At 36.2% G+C, this 23,014-nt stretch overlaps 1 protein-coding gene and 1 pseudogene across 7 annotated transcripts in view; both read right to left on the bottom strand.

Moving 5' to 3' along the window:
- The window catches only part of CDKL5 (cyclin dependent kinase like 5), a 146,938-nt gene that overhangs the window by 73,971 nt on the left and 49,953 nt on the right, over positions 1–23,014 (bottom strand). For all 7 annotated transcript variants that reach the window (XM_006911629.3, XM_015589165.2, XM_015589164.2 and 4 more), the window contains exons 2-3: positions 21,633–21,820; positions 18,941–18,975 (exon numbers count right to left, since the gene is read on the bottom strand). In XM_006911629.3, coding sequence (XP_006911691.1) covers positions 18,941–18,975; positions 21,633–21,696 — 99 coding nt within the window. In that variant the 5' untranslated portion in view covers positions 21,697–21,820. The remainder of the gene's footprint in view (positions 1–18,940; positions 18,976–21,632; positions 21,821–23,014) is intronic.
- On the bottom strand, positions 5,063–12,476 carry LOC102894393 (annotated as a pseudogene).

The following is a 23,014-nucleotide window of genomic DNA, read 5'->3' on the forward strand; positions in this document are numbered from 1 at the left end:
TCATTCGTACCACCGGGAAGTTCAACATGCTCTGCTTTGGGGTGTTCCCAAATCACCAAAGCAAGTTTCCAGAGGAACTCAGGGAGCATGGGGTTTGTCCCTGAGGGGCTTCTCCCGCCTCTGGGGAGAACTAACAGTCCTCACTAGTATAAAGTTCAGACTCACAGAGGGAGTAGACTTGAACTTCCCGTCCAATAGGCTGTCAACAAGAGCTGATGGTTCTCCAGGACTGGGTGGGTCCCCAGGTCCCGGCTGCTGCATGAGGCAGATGGGTGTCCTCCAGACTGATCACTAAGCTCCACAGCCTCCAGGGCTGGGGCCAGGGAAACAGTGCCCACAGAGGGCAGCTCCTGGCAAAAGGCTCCATGGTACCCCTAACAAGTCATGGTAACTATGGTAACGACAAAGGCACAAAGGGCTAGGCCTCTGGCCTGTCGGCCTGTCTGCTCATCTGCCTGGTACCTCACAAACCAAGAGAGTCTTTGGTCTGTTAACAGGCGGCAAAGGGCTCCAGAAGCCAGGGGGATATGGAGCTAGATTTCCTTTTATTTCTAAAATTAAAAAATCGTGTTTTCTACCTGAGCATCATGGGCAAATTAAAATCGATTCCCCAGGTCTGTGAACTTTACAAAACTGTGAGGTCTCTGAACGTGAGAACTGCCTCAGTTCTACTACAGTTCCAAGGCTCAACCACAGTACCTGATACATAGCATATTTGAAGAATGAACTGATGTTGTCATCATATAAATGGCTGTTTACAGAATTTTCACAGACGCGTGGAGACTTCAAGTTTTGATAAAGACGAAGTAGCCCCAGTCCTCCCAGATCCTTCCTCTTAACGCTAAAAAGCCCTGTACAGAACATACAAGGAAGCGCAGGCAGACAGAGTGGACAGGAGGACGGCTGCCCCGGGACTCCGGGACTTGAGCAGCACCACGGCAGTGAGGTCCCTGGGTTTCCTCACTGTCTCCCATGTATTCCCAATAGGGTGCTACTGAAGCCTCCACCCCAGAAGCAACAAGAGGCAAATACTAAAAAGTGCCAAGAAAGCCTGTTCGCACAGCCGAAAGGCCAGGAAAAGGATGGGCGAACGACAGGAAATCTTTTAGGCAACACTCACCCCACCCCAGGAAAACATCCATGGAAGAAGTACACTATCACCGTCCTGAGGTTTCAGGAGGCTAAGTGTGTAAGACACGCTGACACACACGCGCGCGCGCGCGCACACACACACACTCTCTCTCTCTCTCTCCCTCCCTCCAAGAGCAGGCAGCAGTGCTTCAACTCCTCCGCTTGGTACTGTCCCTGTCAGTGGGGCTGAGCAGGGAGCTAATCTTCCACTCCCTGCCCAGCAGAAGCAGGCGGTGTGCCCATTCCCAGCCTGTGGTATTGGCGGTCTGGTCAGGAGCCGATCTTCCACCCCCGCTCCCCAACCCCGCGCAGAAGCAGGTCACAGTGCTTCAGCCCCTCTGCTGGGGATGTGTCTACAGGATGGAGCAGAGGCAACAAGGCAGTGTGAATCAGTGGTCCACTTTTGCTGGGGAGGTGTTAGCAGGGTCAAGCGAAAAGCTGAACATCCATGCCGCCCGTCTGCAAGGAGGCAGTAAGAGCAAGAGCAACACTTCTGTGGAGGTGCTGTCACCGGGACCGAGCGGGAGGCTGAACACACACACACACACACACACACACACACACCTGGCCCTCATGCTATCCCTCAACAGAGAGGCTGCCTGCTAAACACAAGAGTAAAACAGCTCCAGACTCTCCTAATATCCAAAATGACCAGGATACGATCAAAAATCACCCATCATACCAAGGGCCATGAAAGTCACAACTTGAATGAGACAAGAAAGAGACATCAACACCAAGATGAATCACATGTTGGAATTATCTGACAAGGATTTTAAAGCAATCCTAATAAAACTATTTCATCAAGCAACCCAGAAACACTCATCGGCAGAGAAAAAAAAAAACAGCCCTAATAAAAGCCTGGTCTCTTGAGCTAAAAGACCAGGAAAGGAGCAATGTAGCAAGATGGAAACTTGACAGTAACCATTCTACTCCAGCCAAATGAAATAGTGGAAACTGTGGCTCCACTCACACCAGCAAAGGCAGAGTGGGGAACGTGTCTAACCCTCTGCCAGGTAGTGTCAGTGGAGGGCATTAGGGAGTAATAACCAGGCACTCGTGCTCCTCGTAGCCAGGGTGGTCAACGGAAGCCCTTAGGGATGCCGAACCCCTACCCACACCAGTAACAAAGAGCCACTCCCCAGTAAGTGTCAATGAACGCGGAGTGAGAAAATTAAACTGCCATCCCTATCTGGCACCACCCTCCAGTGTCAAAGGGGCCAGATAAAACAAAAGATTAAATAAGACCCAAAGTCTAATGAAATAATATCCAAAATGTCTGGGTTTCAATAGAAATTCATTTATACTGAGAACCAGGAAAACCTCAACATGAATGAGAAAAGACTATCAACAGAGGCTAACAAAGACATGTTCGAATTATCTGACAAGGGTTTCAAAGCAGCCGTCATACAAAGAGGAAGTCTCAAGGAAATTTTAATTTCATAGAATGTAACAAAAATACATTATACTACAATATGTGGGATGCAGCTAAAGCAGTACTGAGAGGCATTTATAGCACTAGATGCATACATTAGAAAAGAGGGAAGGAAATACTACAAACTTTACATTCACAAATCTGACAACTTAAATAGGTGAATTCCTTGAAAACCACAAACTACCCAAACCTAACCAAGATGAAATAAACAATTTAAATAGTTGTATAATTATTAAGTAAACTGAATTTACAATTTAAAGAAAGTTTCCAATAAAAGATAAATCTTCGTGTTTGGATGGGTTCACTGGAGAATTCTACTAAACACTTAAAGAAGAATTAATACCAATTTTATACAATCCTTTCCAGAAATTAGAAGAAAAGGAAATAAATACCTCCTCATTTATGAGGCCACTAATATGCTGATATCAAAACCTGACAAAGACAGCAGAAAAAAAACTACGGACTGATATCTCTCAGAAACTCAGGCACAAAAATTCTCAACAAAATATTAGCAAATCAAATCCAATGATGTATAAAAAGAACTATATCCCATGACATGGTTGGATTTATTCCAGATATGCAAGGCTGATTCAACATCTGAAAACTGTTATCAACAAGGTAAAGAAAATCACATGATCGTATCAATTGATGCGGTAAAAGAATTTGACAAACTTCATCACTCATTTGTGATTTAAAAAAAAAACCTCTCTAGGAATAGAAGATAATTTCCTCAACTAGCATGTGAATACAATTATCGAGATAAAAATTTTTAAAAAGTAAAGCAAGCAATACTCAAACCTTTTTCAACCTATCATGCATTTCGAATAAAATGAATGTGAAACAGCAAGTGAGGGTAGCAGTATTCAATGATTCCTAAGTTTCAGAAATTTTGCAGTGCCCCCCCCCCCCAAAAAACACCTCCCATTAGTCAAATTGTGGTTATTCCTCACAAAATGGCTTGTGAGAAGGAAATCTAAAAGATTCTTCATTAAATGAAGAGACCAGGTTTCCCAAATGAGACTGTTTAAACTGTCAGAGCAAGATGCTGTGGATTGGCAGGTTATGGTTTAAGTTGTCCCTGTCTTCTCCTTCCCCCGGTGCCCCTGTGGGGTTGGAGGAAGCTTCTGATGAAGAGTAGATCAGTTAAAAGAAAAAAAGAACCTACGCTTTTTGCACATCTGATAGTGGGTTTATCTGTGATCCTGCTAAATATAATTAAAAATGCTAATACTAAAACCTTTTGCAACACAGTCACTATTCCATTTCTATGAACTCAATTCTAGTGTATTTTGCTTAGATTAAGACATACCAATGAAGAAGAGTTCAGAAGACTAGGAAAGATCAGTGCAGCCAGAAGCTCTCAGAGGAGGCAGACATGTGGGTTGCTCTCTTAGACTTCAATGAATAAAGAACACTCTTCAGAATATATGATGAACTAGGTCTACACTGCATGCAATAAAGCTGAACATGACAATTGCTTAATGTGAAATGTTAAATTAGTATTTCTCATTGTATAAAACTGCTTATGTAGCTAGCTCTCGTGCAATAACAAGTATTAAGCTCAGGATTTTCACCAATCATCTGTGAAGAGCTTTAAAAAAGGCATTTGAAGAAATGGTTAGATTTCTTTTGTATATATTTCAAACAAATTAGTTACATGGGTACTCGAACCTCTTTTAACCTATCCTGCATTCCAAATAAAATCTTATTACAAACACCAAAAATGTTGGTCACCCCAAGAGACTGCCAAATTCATAATAGAATGAACAAGTTCTGAAATACTTTTTAAATAGGGTTTATTAAGTAGGATAAAGCCAAAAACTATCAGTTACTGCAAAATTCATGTAAGAACACTTAATAGCCTATCTCTAAGCATTTCTAAGTTTCGCATGTTGAGTGCTGTTTATTGTACTAAAATTCTATCATTTCAAAATGATTACATTTCAAAAAAGGAAATCATTTGTGACATCTTTCAACAAAACAGAAAAAATCATAATGAATAGAGCCAGTATCCATAAAAGGAAATATGGGGTAGGAGGTTTAGGGGGAAAAAAAAAAGTACTTTCACAGTAGGAATTATGTAATGTAAACATCATTTGGGCCCACTCCACAAACTCCATGAGAAAGGTTCAGATTTGAACAGTGTGTGTGCATTATTTTAAAATCTATGTTCAAGTTTATACTGCATCTGCTTGTACCAACACGTGGCAAATATCTGTCACTTTCACGTACACTGAACCATTCTAGGGGAGTATGGGAGAGAAAAAGGCTTTACTTACATATCACCTAGGGCAAGTTTTATTTAGAATGTAAGTTCTTTAAATACTAATATGTACCTCTGTTAATCCCTCTCTCCCCGCCTTCCTATCCCAGGTACCCCAAAAGAACCCTGGCAGCCTAATGGCTTCTAAGTCTCACAACTTAGCTTGCTGAGTACTGCCTCTACTGGAACAAAAGTACATTTTCTACTGCACCTTCCTTTAACAACTGAGCATGAATCTACATCTCTAGGTCATTACACTGTTGCTGGCATGACTGTTGGCTCTGCAGAATGCTTGCTGGTCTACAATGGCTAATGCCCAGTAGCCAGGGGTTTTTTTTGTTGTTGTTGTTGTTTTTAGAATTTTACTTATCATAAGGCAAATCAAAAAGCTGTGCATCTGAGTTAGAAATGATGCTTCCTGCCTGCCTCATTCAGTCTTGCTATGCACTGTAATTAGCACTGTTTCGTTCGCTTCCTTATTTGTTGTAACTGCAGCAGGAAAAACTGTTTCTGTCCCCAGGAACCATCTTGTCCCTGGAAGGGGACATGGTAGAAGAGGAAGAGTTGGTGAGGAGCCATTGGAGGGGCTCGGCTGATCAGATGTATCATGGTAAGACTCACTCTCCAGATCCTTTGCATGGTCCTTAAGGTCCTTGAATAAGACAGAGAATAGCTCAATGATGTTCAAGGCAAGAGATGCCAAGAGATGCCAAGAGATGCCAAGGACACCACCAGCATGCAAAGATGTTTTTCTCTGCAGGGTGAGAGAGGAAGCAGTCCACCTGATGTGGCAGGGGTCTTATTTGCAAGTGTTAACCGCATTTGGGCTGAATCCATACATGTACCACTGGATCAGCAGGCAGGCTACCTTGAAAACAGACTTGAAGATACTAACGGTATTAGATTTGCATCAGGCCCCATCTCCTTTTCACCTTGCCATGTTTTCCAATGCCTTACTTGAACCTGACTTCCATTTCCATTTTTTGCAAGTGCATCTACACCCTAACACCTTCAGTTTGGGCAACTTTGAGCTCCTCCTCTTCCTTTCGCATCACATTGAACACATTTGCTAGGTACAAGAGTAAGGGAACAGACAAATGATCTGCAAGACCCAGAAGCGCACGAGAGACTGGGACGGACTTATCATAGCAGACATGTTCACAACCAGGCTGTCAAGTGGCAAAATACTCATCATCCTAGGCTGACTCAACCTCTGTCCCCAATAGCAGGACTCAGAAAATGAAAAGGACTGAGAGCCACACCTTCCCTCCAGTGGTGGAGTAAGCTTGAACCCTGTCAAGGAGTTGGCCTAAGTAAGGGGGTCCTCAACCCCTTACTTACAACCACAGTCTGGTACCAGTCCGTGGCCTGTCAGAAACTGGGCTGCACAGTAGGAGGTGACAGAAAGTAAAAGAAGATGTCAATAAATCATGGGACTGGTCCTGAGGGTCTCTGGAGAGGGGAACAGGCAATCAGTACTGGCACCGTGGTCCTGAACGCTATGACAAATGAAGGGGAATTTTGCAAGGGTAGCTGCCCTTGTACTTAGCAGGAAGTAGCAAGATCAGGACAAAAAAAAAGAAGAGCTGCTGCTCTCTCTTTATCTGGCAAGTAGAAGTCAAGTCCCTGCCAATAGGGGCCTCAAGTTAAATAGGTATGTACTGAATGTGGACGATTATCTTGTTAAAATTGTTAGCACACAGAAGCTTTTCTGTTAAGGCTAAAATATTGACACAGTGTCCATTCTTCTAGGATGTCATTATATTTAGAGGTAGGTTTGTTTGTTTGTTTTTAATTTCAGGAGGATCAATACTGATATGATCCACCTCTCTGTTGAGGGTGGGTAGAACCTAACACAACACATAACTGCACCACTACTGAAGACCCCCTCTTCTTTCTCTATTTCCTTTGGCAGTTCCATTTCTTTATAAGAAATGTGTCTAAGCAAAAGCCTAGGGAAAGGTTTCTGCCTCAACTTCAGATCATGCTAGACAGATGGATCTTACCTTAAAACGAACCACGGCTACTTTCTTATTTCATGGCAAAAAATAATCATTTCGACCAAATCCTTTCAATACAGTGACTCCATTTTTAAAACAAATTTTATTTAGTATATTAAAATAACATTCATAATATTTAATATTTTAATTCTCTCTCTTCAAAAAAAATCTTTAATTCCCAAAGATATTCATTTTAAACAATTAGGAAAATTAAGAGAGAAAAATACTTCTTAAATTAAAAATGTGAGTTTGCCAATTAATAAGCAATTTTAAATGCCATGCAGCTAATTTGTTTTTTGGTTTAATGGCTGTTCCTCACAGTGGATTCAGTGAGAAAGAGAAAACTTAAAATAAAACATAACAGGGGGCAAGGTTAATGCAATTTACAGTGTCACCATCTCCCAAGGTTGGTTACAACTCTTCTCCAAGGATAAGAACTGAAGTCTCCCCAAATGCAATATTTTAGCAAGAAATCAAATTATAAGAATTTAAAGTACACAGTTTCTCAGTTGCTTTAGTAACACAGTTGAGCCAAATTGTCCTCTATCACATAGTATTCTTAAAGTAATACTATTTAGCTAAAGTCACCAAGATCTATAGTTTACAATTACTACATTCTCTAAGGTTAATTGAAAATAAACCATTTGGCAGCATAAGACTTAGGCATTCAGTCTCACTAGTTTTTCAAATTTAAACAGTGCTTAGTCTCCAGGGATTTCAAAGCACCTTAGAAAACTGAGTTACTTTAAAAATAAGCGGGGTAAAATAATAAGTGAAGATTAAAGAAAATAATCCCCAAAACTTCTTTAACAGTATCTGATAAAGCAAAAAATACTTCTGGTGGTAGCGGGGAGAAAAATCAATAATTCTAGTTAATTTAGGATAAAGTTATTAGCATTTTTACAGAACTACATGAATTCTTAAGTTTTCCTATATTTTGTTCTGAAAAAGTTCTTACTAAGCAGTTTGAAAATACACATATTTGAGATTCAAATGGATGAAAATAACTGAGAATGAGTCATCTCAGCTAAGCAAATGGTTCATAGGAAACAGTAAAGCCTCCTGCTAAACATTTTTAAACTAGACAAGATATTTCCAATTTTAAAATACAAATATAAGACTTCAGGTTTCAGCTCCAACACGTAAAGGGCTTGGATGACATCACCATTCTGGCCCTTAGGACAAGAAAAAATCCTGAATGAACGGAAAATCAGTAACTCTTCCTAGGCTTATCAGAGAATTGATGACAGAGCAAACTGAACTCCTGAAATCTGGAGAGAGGCAAATATAGAGATTCACATCCAAGATCAGCTTACCTGGAACAGAAGGTGCTGGAGGAATATGCTAGAAAGAAAACTAAAATGGTAATTTCATAAAGGCTTGCGAGTAAGAACTGCTGGGGGTCAGATCTTAGAAAAGCCTCTACACTCCTGTGACTTTACCTCCAGGAGCCTCACCAGGTTCTGACTGTGAAGGTCCAAGGATGACCTCCTTCCCTTTGGGACAAGAGGAAAAGAAAAAAATAGCAATTTTGAAATACTCTCAGGGTGAAGATGCAATAGAAGTCTTCTCCTTTTTGGGTAAAAGAAAGGAGAAAGTAACCATTTTTGAAATATGCCCAGGGGAAAATAACAGTTTGAAATAAGCCCAGAATGCTCTCTATAACAAAGGCCAACACTCCAAGGTAAAATTTACCAGAGCCTTATATGTTGTCCTGGAAGAGGAAAAATTAGCCAACTAAAGCCGCCTCTAGCCTTCTTATTTCACCTAAAAGGAAGGGGATGTGGGGTGGGGGGGTAGCTAAGAAGTAAAGAACACTTCCCCTTCCCCACACTCCACCACATGCCACCAGGGTTCCAGTATAGTAACAGTGAATTACAAGTGAAAGGGTTGCAGGAAACAGATTCTATTTCAAAAGGAGTTCTTAGGGAAACCCAAAGACAACCGGAGAGAAAAAGAAAAAGAAAAATTAAGACACTGGAGGAAACGGAAGCCTCTGGCACATACACCTACAACAAACATTAAACACAGCCCGGCTCCTAAACAAATTAACATAAAACCTTACACTAAAGGACTATTTACCTTAGTTTCTGTCTGGCTTTTAAAAAACATTAAAAAGCATTCTAAAAGGCAAGAAAAACACAGTCTGAAAAGACAAAGCAAGCATCACAACCAGACTGAGCTATGACACAGATTTGGGGATTATCAGGGATACTTTCAGGTAGGGAGTTTAAAATAACTAGAATTACTATGTTAAGAGAACTAATGGAAAAAGTAGACAACATGCAAGAACAGATGAGTAATGTAAGCATATACAACTCTAAGGAAGAATTAAAAGAAAATGCCAGAAATCAAAAACATCATAACGAAAAAAATAATAATGCCTTTAATGGATGCATCAGTACACTGCTTATGGCAAAGGAAGGAATTAGTGAATTTAAAGATGTGTCGACAAACTTCCCAAACTAAAATGCAAAGAGAAAAAAGAATTTTAAAAAGTAGAACAGAATATCCAAGAACTATGGGGCAAACTACAAAAAGTGTAACTGGAATACCAGGATAAAAATGAGACAAAGGAGAGGAAATAGTTTTGAAGGAATAATGGCCAAGAATCTTCCAAAATTAATGACAGATACCAAACCACACATCCAGGAAGCTCAGAGTAAATTAAGCAAGATATATACCCAAAAAAAAAAAAAAAAAGTACACTTAAACACATCCTATTCAAACTACAGAAAACCAAACACAAAGAGAAAATCATGAAAGAAGCCAGAGGGAGAAATACCTTACCTATAGACAACAAGGATAAGTACATCCAACTTCTTGTCAGATGCCATGAATTGACATCTTTGCTGCTGAAAGAAAGAAAAACCTAGAAGGTATTCAGTGAAATTATCCTTCAAAAGTGAAGGAGAAATAGACTTTCTCAAACAAAAACTAAGAGACTCTGTAACCAGTAGACCTGTGTACTAAAAACTGTTTTAAAAAGTTCTTCAGAGAAGGAAAATGATATGTCAGAAAGTCAGATCTACCCATATAAAAAAAATATTGGATAAGGAATAAATAAAAGTAAAATAAAATCTATTTTTCCTATTCTTAATAGATAATGGTTCAAAGTAATAACAGTAACAATGCAGTCACTGATTATAGCACCTGGATAAGTGAAATAAATGACAAGGAAAATCATCATCAGGGATAAAGAGGGGCATTACCAAATGATACATTCTCCAAGAAAACATAACAATCTTTAATACGTATGCACCAAACAAGAGAGCAAATAATGATAGGACTACAAAGAGAAATAGATACATCCACTATTATAGTTAGAGACTTCAACACCCCCCTTTCAGTTACTGACAGAGCCAGCAGGCAAAAAAAAAAAAAGAGTAAAGATTTAGGTGAACTGAAAGGCACCACAAATCAAATGGATCTACCTGACATTTACATAATACTTCATCTAACAACAGCAGAATACATATTCTCCTCAAACTCACATGGAACATTCATCAAGACAGACCAAATTCTGGGCCATAAAACACAACAAATTTTAAAGAATAAAAATTAAACAAAGCATACTGTCACACCAAAATGGAAATTAAACTAGAAATCAATAACAAAAAGATAGCTGGAAAATCTCAAAATGTGGACAGATGAAACAACACACTTCTAAATATCACATAGGTAAAAGATGAAATCAAGAGGAATTTAAAAATATTTTGAACTAAATGAAAATATAAATCAAAATTTCTGTGATGCAGCTAAAAGCAGTGCTTACAGAAAAGCTCATAGCACTGGATGCATATATTAGAAAAGAAAACAAGCCTGAAACCAATAACCTAAGCTTCTATCTTAGGAAATAAAGAAAGAAGGACAACTTAAGCCTAAGGCAAAGAGAAGGAAAGAATAATAAAAATTATAGCATTAATCAATGAAACTGAAAATGAGAACTCAATAGTGAAAATCAATGAAAACGAAAGCTGCTTTGAAGGATTGATAAAATTGATACTTCTAGCCAGACTAAGAAAAAGAGAGAGAAGGGACAAATTATCAGAAATGAAAGAAAAGTCATGACTACCAATCGCATGGACATTAAAAGGATAATAAAGGAATCTAATGAACAAAGATATGCCTACAAATTTGACAACTTAGTTAAATGTACCAATTCCTTGAAAGGTACAACCTACGAAAATTTACACAAGAAATAATAATTGGAATAGGCCTATATGGGGAAAAACTCAATCAATAACTAATAATAAGCTTTAAAAAAAATAAAGTCCCATACCCAGATGGTTTCACTGGTGAATTCTACCAAACAGTTAAGGAAGAAATTACACCAATTCTCTATACTCTCTTCCAGACAGCAGAACCAGAGGAACACTTCCCAGCTCACTCAACGAGGCCAGTATTACCCTAATACCAACCCGGACAAAGACATTAAAAGAAAGGCAAACTACAGACAAACATCTCTCATGAACACAGATATAAAAATCCTCAACAAATATTAGCAAATCAAATCCAGCAACGTATAAATAGTGATCAAGTGAGATTTATCCCAGGTGTACAAGGCTGGTTCAACATTCTAAAATCAATTCATGTAATTTACCACCATCAAAAGACTAAAGTAGAAACATCACATGGCCGTAATCAACTGATGTAGAAAGGCATGATAAGATCTAACATCCATTTGTGATAAAAACTCTCAGCAACCTAGGAATAGAAAGAATTTACTCAAGTTGATAAATAACATCTACAAAACACCTACAGCTAAAATCATACTTAATGGCGAGAAACTGTATATCTGCCCACTAAGCTCAAGAACAAGACAAGGAGGTCCCCTCTCACACTTGTATTCACTATTGTACTGGAAGTCATAACTAATAAGACAAGAAAAGGAAATAAAAGGAATAAAGTTTGGGAAAGAAGAAATAAAACTATTTTGTTTGCAGATGACATGATTGTCTATCAAGAAAATCCTCCCAAAACCTATAAAACAAAGACACCTGGAACTAATAAGTAATTTAACAAGATCACAGGATGGATACAAAATTAATATACAAAAGTCAATTGCTTTCCTATATACTAGCAATGAACGATTAGAATTTAAAACAAACACAATTATATTTACATTATCACCAAAAGAAAAAGAAAACAAGAAGGTACTCAGGTATAAATCTAACAAAATATCTGCAAGATCTGTATGCGAAAACTATGTAACTCTTGAAAGAAAGAAAAGATCTAAATAAATGGAGAGAGATTCTGTATTCATGGATTGGAAGACTCAATCTTGTTAAGATGTCAATTTTCGACTTGATCTCCAGATTCAATGTGATCCCGATCCCAGCAAGCTATTTTGTGGATATCAACAAACTGATTTTAAAGATAATAATGGAAAGCTATTTTTCTTTATTACTGATATGAGTTTGTTCCTAAGCAGATTTTAATGGAGAATTTATTGAAAAAAATGGGAAAAGTTACACACTATCATTTCAACTAAAATCTTTTCCCAAATTTACCTCTCCCGAACTATATTTTAAGCTTCCTGACAAATAAAAATATGATCTTATATTTGTTAATTTATACATACTACATTACATTCCTCAAAAATAGGAATTACTTCTGATTTTTGTGTGCCTAGCAGAGTGCCCGACATTTTGTAGACAATAGATTTTTCTTAGACAGATACTTGTTGAATTTCACTTTATAATGTCAAGCCTAGAACACAGAGCTTTAAGTAGAGGTAGAAAAAAATTTTTTAATTTTATTCTTTAATTAAAGTGCTTTAACTTATGAAACAAACCTTTAAGAAATAGTAAAGCCCATCACCACCAAATCAGTATTACAAGAAATGTTAAAGGGACTTCTTTAAGAAGGAAAACAAATCAAAATAAAAAATATGAACAAGAAAATACCACAAAGGAAACAAATTTTCTCACTGACGAAGGCAAACACTAATAAAAGCAGTGGATCAGCCAACACTAAAGCTAGTATGAAGGTTAAAAGGCAAAAATAGGAAGGTCATGTGAAATTATAACACACACAAAAAAGTAAAAAATAATGACAAAAGCATAAATGTGGAGGGGGGCTGAGTTAAAATAATAGTGTTTTTAGAATGTGTTTGAACTTAAGTGGATCATCAACTTAAAACAGACTGCTCTAAACACAGCTTAGTATATATGAAGCACATGGTAACCACAAACCAAAAATCTATGAGAGATATATAAGAAATAAAAAGTTTTCTAAACACAACACTACAGAAAGTCATTAATATATAAGAGATGAGAGCAAGAGAAAAAGGAACAGAGAAGTACAAAAACAATCAGAAAACAATAAAATGGCAATAACTACATACCTATCAATAATTACTTTAAATGCAAATGGACTGAATGCTCCAATCAAAAGATAAATGAATGAAGATTGTATATATATTCAAATGGACTATTACTCGGCCATAAAAAAGAATGAAGTCTTACTATTTACAACAATACAGATGGACCTAGAGGGTATTACGCTAAGTGAAATAGGTCAGAAAGAGAAAGACAAATACCATATGATATCACTTATATGTGGAATCTAAAATACAAAATAAACGAACAAGCAAGACAGAAGCAAACTCATAGATACAGAGAACAAATTGATGGTTGCCAGATGGGAGGTGGGTTGAGGGGCTGGGTGAAAAAGGCGAAGGGATTATGAAGTACAAATTGGCAGTTACGAAATAGTCATGGGGATGTAAAGTACAACTTAGAGAATACAGTCAATAATATTGTAAGAACTATATATGGTGTCAGGTGAGTACTAGACTTATTGGGGGATCACATCATAAGTTACATAAATGCCTAACCAATATGCTGTATACCTGAAACTAATATAATGTTGAATGTCAACTGTAATTGAAAAATAAAAAACACAAAAATTTAAGTGTCCACTATATGGGCATTTGTCGATCAGTTCCTTTTCTTTTATTACCAGTAAATACATATTTCAGACCTGTATAGAAAAATGATTCACATTCATTTTTGATCCTGAAGTTTTGAAAGTCACATTAAAGAGCTACTATAAATCTCTTAGGCACAGACATCATTAGAGACTAATGAAATTACTCATCTTAAGAAGGTATAGAAAGAACATTATCTTCTTCGACTAATTATATTTTTATGATTAGCAGAAAAGGGGACATTAAAGTCCATCTAGTACTCCCAGCCAACTCATCCTCTAGACTGGGTAGTGGGCAACGGGTGAGGGGATAGAGTGAGGGGGATATGATCATTTAGGAACTGAGAAATGAGTCACCGTAAGAAAAATGAATGAGGTAAAGTCTTCTGTGTAGACAATGTATGCAGAGCTAGTACTGGGTAGTTCTAATATGACCACTCCCTTATCTCATTTACAAACAAACAAACAAACAAATCCAGAATAGGATAAAGGCAACCAGGAAGCCTGCAAAAGTCCCAAATTCTTCTAAATAAGTCAGATTCACCTGGAAATTGACACATGAGCCATTATTTCTTATTGATAATAAGACAACAGAAACGCAGGTCATTTTTCCTATATCGACAGACTAGCAGAATTGGAAATACAAAATATTATAAAACAAAGAAGTATCATTTTGGTGAGACATCTGTAGTGTTCCAGAGACTGTTCTACAACTAACTGGATCAGCAACAAAAACTGGGTCAAGAGAAGAAATGACATAGAAGCAACGGTTTTATGTGAGTGCCTCTGTAAGAGGAGAGAGAGGTTTCCTCCATGAATGGTTCCTACTATCTTTGTTTCAGACCTGGAGTCCAGTTTCACTTTGATGTCTCATTGATCTCTATAATCTACAGTACATTAATGTCATTTGGGACAGAGTAATTGCTTAAAAAATGATTATGATGAAATAATCAATATTGAAATATTCCTGGCTTTTGACAATCTTTATGAAAAGCCCAAAGCCTCTCTTTAATTTTCTTCAGATGCTGGAAATTTTGCATACAAGAAGCAAAAAACCACATGTTATTTTTATTTAAATAAGGATGAAAGTAATGATAAAATAAATAATATAATTAATCCCATATATTCAGTTTCTCGTTATTGACTCATCTTTAAGCTTTGTTTTAAAAACTCAATTCATGTGTAAAACCTAAAACTAAAAATTAAAGAAAAACATTTGTTTTATTTAATGTGGGGGAAAAAAACGTGAAAAAGTGAAAGTTAATTTTGTTTTAGTAGAAAATAACTATGTGGTCTGAGATGGAAGACTATAAATAATCTGTTAAATTGGCGATGATTCGCTCATTGACTTTTCGTCAAGTATTTTCTTAAAATAGTTCAGTTTTTGAAAAGAAGTAACCAAATTGTCATTCAGATTTTTTGGTGGAAAAACAAAATTAATCTGAAGAAAAAAGGAATCGCTAATTCAAAATGTGTGATGCTTGCTAAAAACAAAGCTTTATAGCAAAAGACAAATTGTGAATATTAAGTAATAGCAAACAGCCAAAGAATGCCTTTTAATAGGGGGAAATATGGGTATACCTCACTAGCGAATATTTCAGATCTGCTCTTCCTACTACTCCTAATCGTAATCTCAATCTCCCAAATTTCAAAAGAGAAAAATGGCACAATCCAGATTTTCTCTATCTACTCTCTCTCTTTAATCTCTTGCAATTTGGTGTTAATGTACTGTTTCACTTAAAGGGGGCATTAATAAATAGCGCTGTTAAATAAAATGGGTTTTTACACTGTTGGTGAATACCACTTTTAAAAATCTTTCTTCCTTGTTTTCGAGGGGTGGGCCTCCCTTTTCCTTTCAGTCTGACCATTTTAAATAAGCCCTTCGCTCTGCTCTGCACTCCCTCTTGGAGAGTTCACATCATTTCACAGTTCCATCTCATGCTCAAGTTCGCTATTTCCAGAGTTAGATCAAAGCCTAGTTCGAACCACATCATCAGCTGCATAATTTTGGCCCTGTTGCATAACCTCTCTGTGACTCAGTTTTCCCATCTGAAAAATGGAAATAAGAGTGGGGATGTGGTGGGGATAAAATGTAGAACATCCAGTAGAGTGCCTAGCATATAATAGATGCTCAATATGTGGTATTAATATCAGATTTGGTATTCTGATAACATTTTATTCTTTATAATGAAAGCCAAATTCATTACTTCTCCCTCCAAACCTATACACCTTTTATAAGTTTTCGATCAGATAAATGATACCAAACACTTTTCTCATTTGCCACAAATCCCAGGGATCATCTTTAATCCTCTAAGGGACCCACTACACTGCAACAGCTCTCTACAGTGTCCCTCATCTGTGGTTCTGTAATTTAAGACGACTTTATTATTTATTGAATACTTAGAGGCTGCACCCCAATACTGGGTTGTTCATGGCTTTGTATAACTAGGTCTATCTCAAGAGCATATGTCAGCTATTACTTCAAAACAAACAGAAACTTCTCACAGATCAATCCCAGCCATGGGAAAGGAGCTACATGAACCGGGACTTCCTTGTCTGAGGCTCACAAGTACCACCCCACAACCTCTCTCTACTTGGCTGCATAACCTCTCTTATCTCAAGTTCTAATCTCATCTCCCTATTTAACTCCATTCCATTCTCCCTACTTTGTAATGATGACCTCTTTAAGCCTCTGCAAAGAAAAAGTGTGTGGTAAAGCATGCCTACCCCTCATAAGCAATTCAAAGTAGACCTGCCAATAAAAAAAAGTCAGCAATGTACATGTGCAGGGTAAAGGCCCAAGCCAGAACTTCTTCCAAATGTGAGCAGTCATAAAGCGCCATCAATAGCTAAAGTCATTGCTAAGAGTTTTCATATACATGCCAATGTGTAAATATAACAATAAACAGAAGTTGTCAAAGAGAGTACCGTTACGTTCTTTTTTAATTTTTAAAATGAATTTTCATTTATTTTCGTAAATTAAGAAGAATGGTCTATGGCCTGGAATAAAACAACACTGCACTGTGTTCACGATAAAACAAGATGCATCTTTTTATAAAGGTGACTTCTAAATTTCTTGTAACAGTACACATAGTAAAACGGTAACTTTCTTTCATATTTGCTCAAATATTCAATATTCTAGGAATTATTTGATTATACATACACCTATAGCCGACCCTCTCAGAGATCAAATTTATGTATAAGTGATCATACAGACCCATGCATAAGTGATCATACATTTTTAAAGAATTCAACCATTTTTATAAGCATTAAATTTTTAAAAGATGCAAAATACATGGGCGTGATTATTTTACATATAATGGGTACATAGAAAGGATTATATCCATTTTGAACTACAACATAAGATTTCATGGTAATCCATTTATTTGATCCTGAAGCGTCAATCTTACCACAAGCATCAAATTCTCTATTTTGGGGTAATGGGGTAAAGATGTGAAGGTCTGATGCTGGCTGAAAAAAAGGATATACTACAACAAGTCTAACGACTAAACAGCTGCAGGTTCTAAAATGAATTTTTATTACTTTGAGTTAGGTACTAATTTATGCTTTAAATTTTCCATCCGGCAATATCTTTTTAGATGCATGAAAGGAAAAAGCAACAATACTGAGAGAGCTGGTCTGTGAGTCTCTCATTTAGTGAAGGGCAGTAAAAAGAGATGTTTTTTAGATGCAATCTCATTTACAGCATTAACGTGTACAGTGCAAACCAGACCTCAGTTATCTTTTAATAAAAGAGTAAACCAAATATATGGAAAGATAAAATCAAATATTCAACTAAGAAACTTTTTTTTACATATGAGGCAGGAGAGTTTAGATAATGTCAAAAAAGCAGGGGGAAAAGGTCACCAGAAGAAGTGTGACAAAGACAGAGAAAATACTGTTGGAAGATTTGCATTATGTATCAGAAATCCTTGGGTTCTAAAACTCAAGGATTAAGAACCGAAGCTTCCATTTGCTATGTTGTATAAACAGAGCCATAGTACAAAAAGAGGTATGATGTTTATAAAAGAGTCAAATTTAACTTGGACACTAACAATCTATTTCCCCTGAGTAATATCCGCCCAGGAATTTCATTCTTTTAAGCTTCAGAAATTTACTGTAACTCAAGGCAACTCATTAAAAGTATAGCATTTCATTAAGGAACTTCCCATTTGCTTAATTTCAAACTGCAGTAACATTTCTTAATGAGGTATTCAAGATACTAAATTTATTTTTATTATATTTATTATTATAAATTCTTAATCATCTTGAATCAAGAAACAATAGTATTCAAACCATTTTTTTGAGGATTTATTGGCAGAGATCTTCACATAACTATTACTAACATAAAATAATATGAATACTCAATTTCAAGAATAGAAAATCCCCTGAATTAAAGAAGAGATTTGTGAAGTACAGCATAAGGAATGTAGTCAATAATATTGTAGTAACTACAGTGCCAGGTGGGTACTTATCAGGGGGATCACTTTGTACATTATATAAATGTCTAACCACTATGCTGTATACCTGAAACTAATATAAAATAATATTAAATTATTGAGTAAAACATGCTCACCACTGAGCAACAGCTATGGAAATGTGAAATAACTTACCTGAATAAATGGTGGTTATTATCACAGTCAAATAATCTACATAAGATTCATATCAAGGTTGTTCAAGAGTGATCAACTATAGTCAATAATCATAATCATACACTATTATTTCAAGCCCTATTTCATAACCAAACACTTATCCACTATATCCTTCAAAATATGGATTCAGATCCACCAAGCAATCTAAATTATTGGGTCTTCATGAAAAATACTGACTGACTGAAATTCTTTATTGCTCATAAGTACCCAAACATAAATTAAATACATCACTACCTTGATTTCTTCTCTATCACCTTTTCTCTTCTCATTAGGCAGCTTTTCACCTATAAATGGGTCTGCTGAAAAAATAGCACATAATTGCAAAGAACTAATGACTACCTACCTAATCATGCTAAAGCTTGATGTCCAAAAGTAGCCTCCTTTCTCTAGGTTCACATATTAAATCTACTTATTAAACATCATCATCATAGCCAGACAATTTTAATAATATGCCCCCACATACTACATTAATTCCAAAACAGTTAAACATATAAAATTATTTTCTTCTTTTTAAAAACCATGTACTTGCCTTGTGTCTGCATTTAAGTACAACTCCATAGGCTCCTACAATAAAAAAGAAGTAAACAGTTAGGAGCAGGTATACAAACTATAGCTCTTGTAGAAATTGAAGTTCTATTATATTAACATTGGTTATCAGTATACATTACAATAATAATTCCTAAAATGACACTATTTGGCCATGATAATGCGATGGGCCACATACAAACAGAGCAAGAGTATAAGCAACCCGTTTCCTCAACACGTATTTTTAAATATTTCTTTTTACAGAAAATTTCACTTGAGATATTTTTAAATTTAAGCTTAAAATTTTCTGGACATAAGAACTTTAGAGTAAATGAGGACGTCAGAAATATGGCGGAGTGAGAGACGTCCCCAGATCTCTCCCCTTGGAAATGCAATAAAGCTGAACATCTAAAACTCAACAGAAAACACCCAAAATGCACACGAGCATGTCTGAGCATGGGATCTGCACATAAGAGCTACCACAGAGGGAAAAAAAAAAAGTAAATGAAAATTAATTCAAAAGATTCTAGGGAACGTAAAACTTAAGAGCTAATGATTTCCCAATAGTAAGCTCAAGCATGAAGCCTACCAAATATGTTCTCTGTCCTAGGAGACAGTTAAATCCTCTTTGGGGACACTGGAATGTCTTTTCTGACTGGCAAAATAGTACAGGCCTCAGCATTCCAGTTAATAATTAGTAGAGTTGCTACATTTTTTGCCATAAAGACTCAGTTCCTAAGGGCACAGGCCACGAGCTGTCCAAGCTGTCCATTTATATATAGCTAAGCACTCCTACTATCCTTGGTATATTTTGATGAGATGCATCATACCTTTTGGGTTACTTATCCTACTATCCGGGTGATAAACTACTTCCTTAGAGGCAGAACACAGAGTTGACAGCAAAGTGCCCAGGAAACTGAAGTTAAAATTACGTTGTAAAAAATCTAATTAGGAGAATCAGAAGGTAATGTATGATAACCGAAGTCTGTAGAAATGTCAAGTACACTTAACAGACAAGCAAAGCCTGCATGCATCCATCAGAAGGGGACTTCGGGGACATGAAATTGGGAAATAGGTCTCCAATAGCGTCTAGGGAACCAGACAAGTCTCCCCAACTTTGGTGGAGATGGATGAATCTTATCATAGTTAGGAAGGGACCAGCCATTACAGCCATCCAACTTAGCTCCACAATCACCAGGCAATCACGCAATCCTTACGTAACTGCCCATGCCAGTTTTTCTAGGGGGTGAAAATGCATTCTCCAGGCTACCAGAATATAGAGTTTGCTTGACAGTTTTCAATTTCCTTAACATGTATGTATTTCTTAGCCAAAAAGCATCTGAGATAGTTTACCAAAAAAAAAAAAAAAGCATAACAATGATGGTTCTGACTATAACTTAAACTAACATATTCCGATTTATTTATAACAGTCTGGTAGTTTTAGTTAATCTGAGCCAATCCCTGAGAAGATGATCACTTATGGGTATACTAAGAAAAACAAGGTTATGATCCAGAAAAACTTAGGCCCAAAATCTGGAATATTCTAACCCTGTTATTACCCTATGAGCTGACCTCCTCCAGTCAGCAGCTTTATTGCATAAGTCTCTAATTGTAATTTTTTTTGGGGGGGGGGGGGCGAAGACAAATAAAAAAATAAGGCAACTATTATAAAACAGATAGTAGATAAAATATTAAGGATAAATTTTATTTACATAATTAATATCAATGAAGAAAAAAGGAGCTGACTGGTGAAGGAAAAAAGATTTGTTCTTTCTATATGGTTTCGATTTCAGACCTTGAAGCAAACACCCAATGATTAGACTGTATTTTAATTGTTTCTATTTATTTGAAAAGGATTGAACAATGTAATATCAAAATCTAAAACAGCTTTGCTGTTCACAATGGTAAATTTTTAAAACTTCCTTTGAAATTCAAAACTTATTTGAAAATTCTGAAATAAGAAATGTTTGTAACTTTTGCTTTAAAGACATAAATGCTATAATTATAATCATTTATCCCATTAGCAGAGCCATTTATCAAAATGTCCATAAAGTTACCTTTAGTCAAGAGCAAAAATTACTAAGAAAAATGACGATGACTTATGAAAGATGAATTACCATATTTCATTAAATCAATGTCATTGATTATGAACATGATTTTAAGTACTACTAGGAAAATTGCTGCCAATTAAACCATGACATGCTACTGATTATAACACACATCTTGATTTCAAAGATGTTAAAATATGACCAAGTTGTGCGCCTCAGATTTTATAAAATATGGTTTGTCATTCTCAAAGACAAATAGAAGTTATTTATTCATTTTATGTACCATGTATTAAATAAAACGTACGCAAATAAACCTCAAGTTATTCAAAATAAGCCTAGCTGATATAAAAATAAAATGGAACCAAACCACTGTAGACTAAAGAAAGCATGATTCCTCATGAAAAGAATGAAATGAAAGCAGCCTTAAGAAATCCCTGATTTATTCAACTTTAATGGATTTAAAATGTTATTAACTTTTAATTGGAGAATAAGACTCAATAGTTTAAGAGTAATTTTATTTTTAATAGTTTACTCTTAGGCACATGCCAGAATTTACATAGATTAAATTAACAGGACCTGAATTACTAACTTTTTTGGTGGTAGATATAATTGGACATTGCTCAAAAACTCAAGGAATGTTAAACTTACCTTCACCTACAACCCCAAGGATCTCAAATTTATTCATCACATTACCAATGTTAGGAATCTTCATGAAGACAAACTCCTTTTTTGATGCAAGCCACAGAACATGGCATCGAAGAACTTCTGAGCAAGTTGTTCACAAATTGGCAGGAAGTTTCACATATTTGTTCTACTGTGACATAGTAAATGATTTCCTAAAAAATCAAACACAATTAAAAGCCATAAGTTTTATGTCTCAATACTCTAACAATCTATCCTATACTTTTGTACAGTTCTTTTAAAACCATGTTTCGAGGAAGAAGGAAGAAAAAATAATAATAGGAGAAAAGAACCCAAAATGAATCACGAACAAATGTACCTAACCGTATTTGAAATGAGTAACATAAACACACTGAAGAGGGCTGGAGGAAAAGGATTAACCCTAAGTAACTCTTGAAAAACAACACTTTAATTACAGACTCTCCTTGACCTAAAGACAACATAAATATATAAATATTATGCTCTACTTAGATATTTGTTTTTATACAAAAATATAAAGCTTCTTTATGTATATACTAGGATTGAGCAAATAAGTAAATATATTATGGATAATGACAGTTTGGTCACTTATTCTCATAAAAAGAAGTTACAAATATGAAAAGAGGAAAGGCTTGGAATTAGAGTTAACCATATAAGCTCAGTTCTTTAATATAGAGAGATGCAGAAATAGATATGTGTGTGTAAATATATATACACAGGTATATTCCTTAGCTCTGTCTGCAGAAGGGACCTAGATGCAATGACACTCCAATAGCTAGTGCTCCAATAAAAGGAACCAGGGTTCCTTGAAGAGATGGCTGATCCCCAGGCTAGGGACTAGAATGTATTTTAGGGGTGCCAGAAAATAAGGAAATGCTCTAAGAATGATGGGAGAATGTCTAAAGGACACAGGAGGCAGCTTGAAGAGACTCCCACTGGTCACATGAGGAATATCTGAGCAACAAAAGAAACAAGAATAGTAGATTACAATCCATAGAATAAAATTAAAATACACCAGTCCTTAGTGACATAAATAAGTAGTAGAGAAAGAAAAGCTCTTTGTTAGAATATAATTCCAAATAATAAATGTAGTAAAGAAATTAGAAAATCACCCTTTGGCAACCACCCTGGTAATAATTATTTCAGGCAAGTATCATCAAAACATAATAAAACTAGTGGTTGAAAGTTTGATAGAAAACGATATATTATCTAATCTCAACACAGCTCCCTATAAGATATCTATCAATTACAAAGGGAAAAACAGTAATTTCACAGTGAAGAATCCTGCCAGATACTACCTTAATTAAGTGATCAATGTTAACATCGTCAATAACAGGACAAGTCAATACCCTATGCCTCCTGATAGGATG

The sequence above is a fragment of the Pteropus alecto genome, unplaced genomic scaffold (genome assembly GCF_000325575.1).
Source record: "Pteropus alecto unplaced genomic scaffold, ASM32557v1 scaffold23, whole genome shotgun sequence".
NCBI lineage: Eukaryota > Metazoa > Chordata > Mammalia > Chiroptera > Pteropodidae > Pteropus > Pteropus alecto.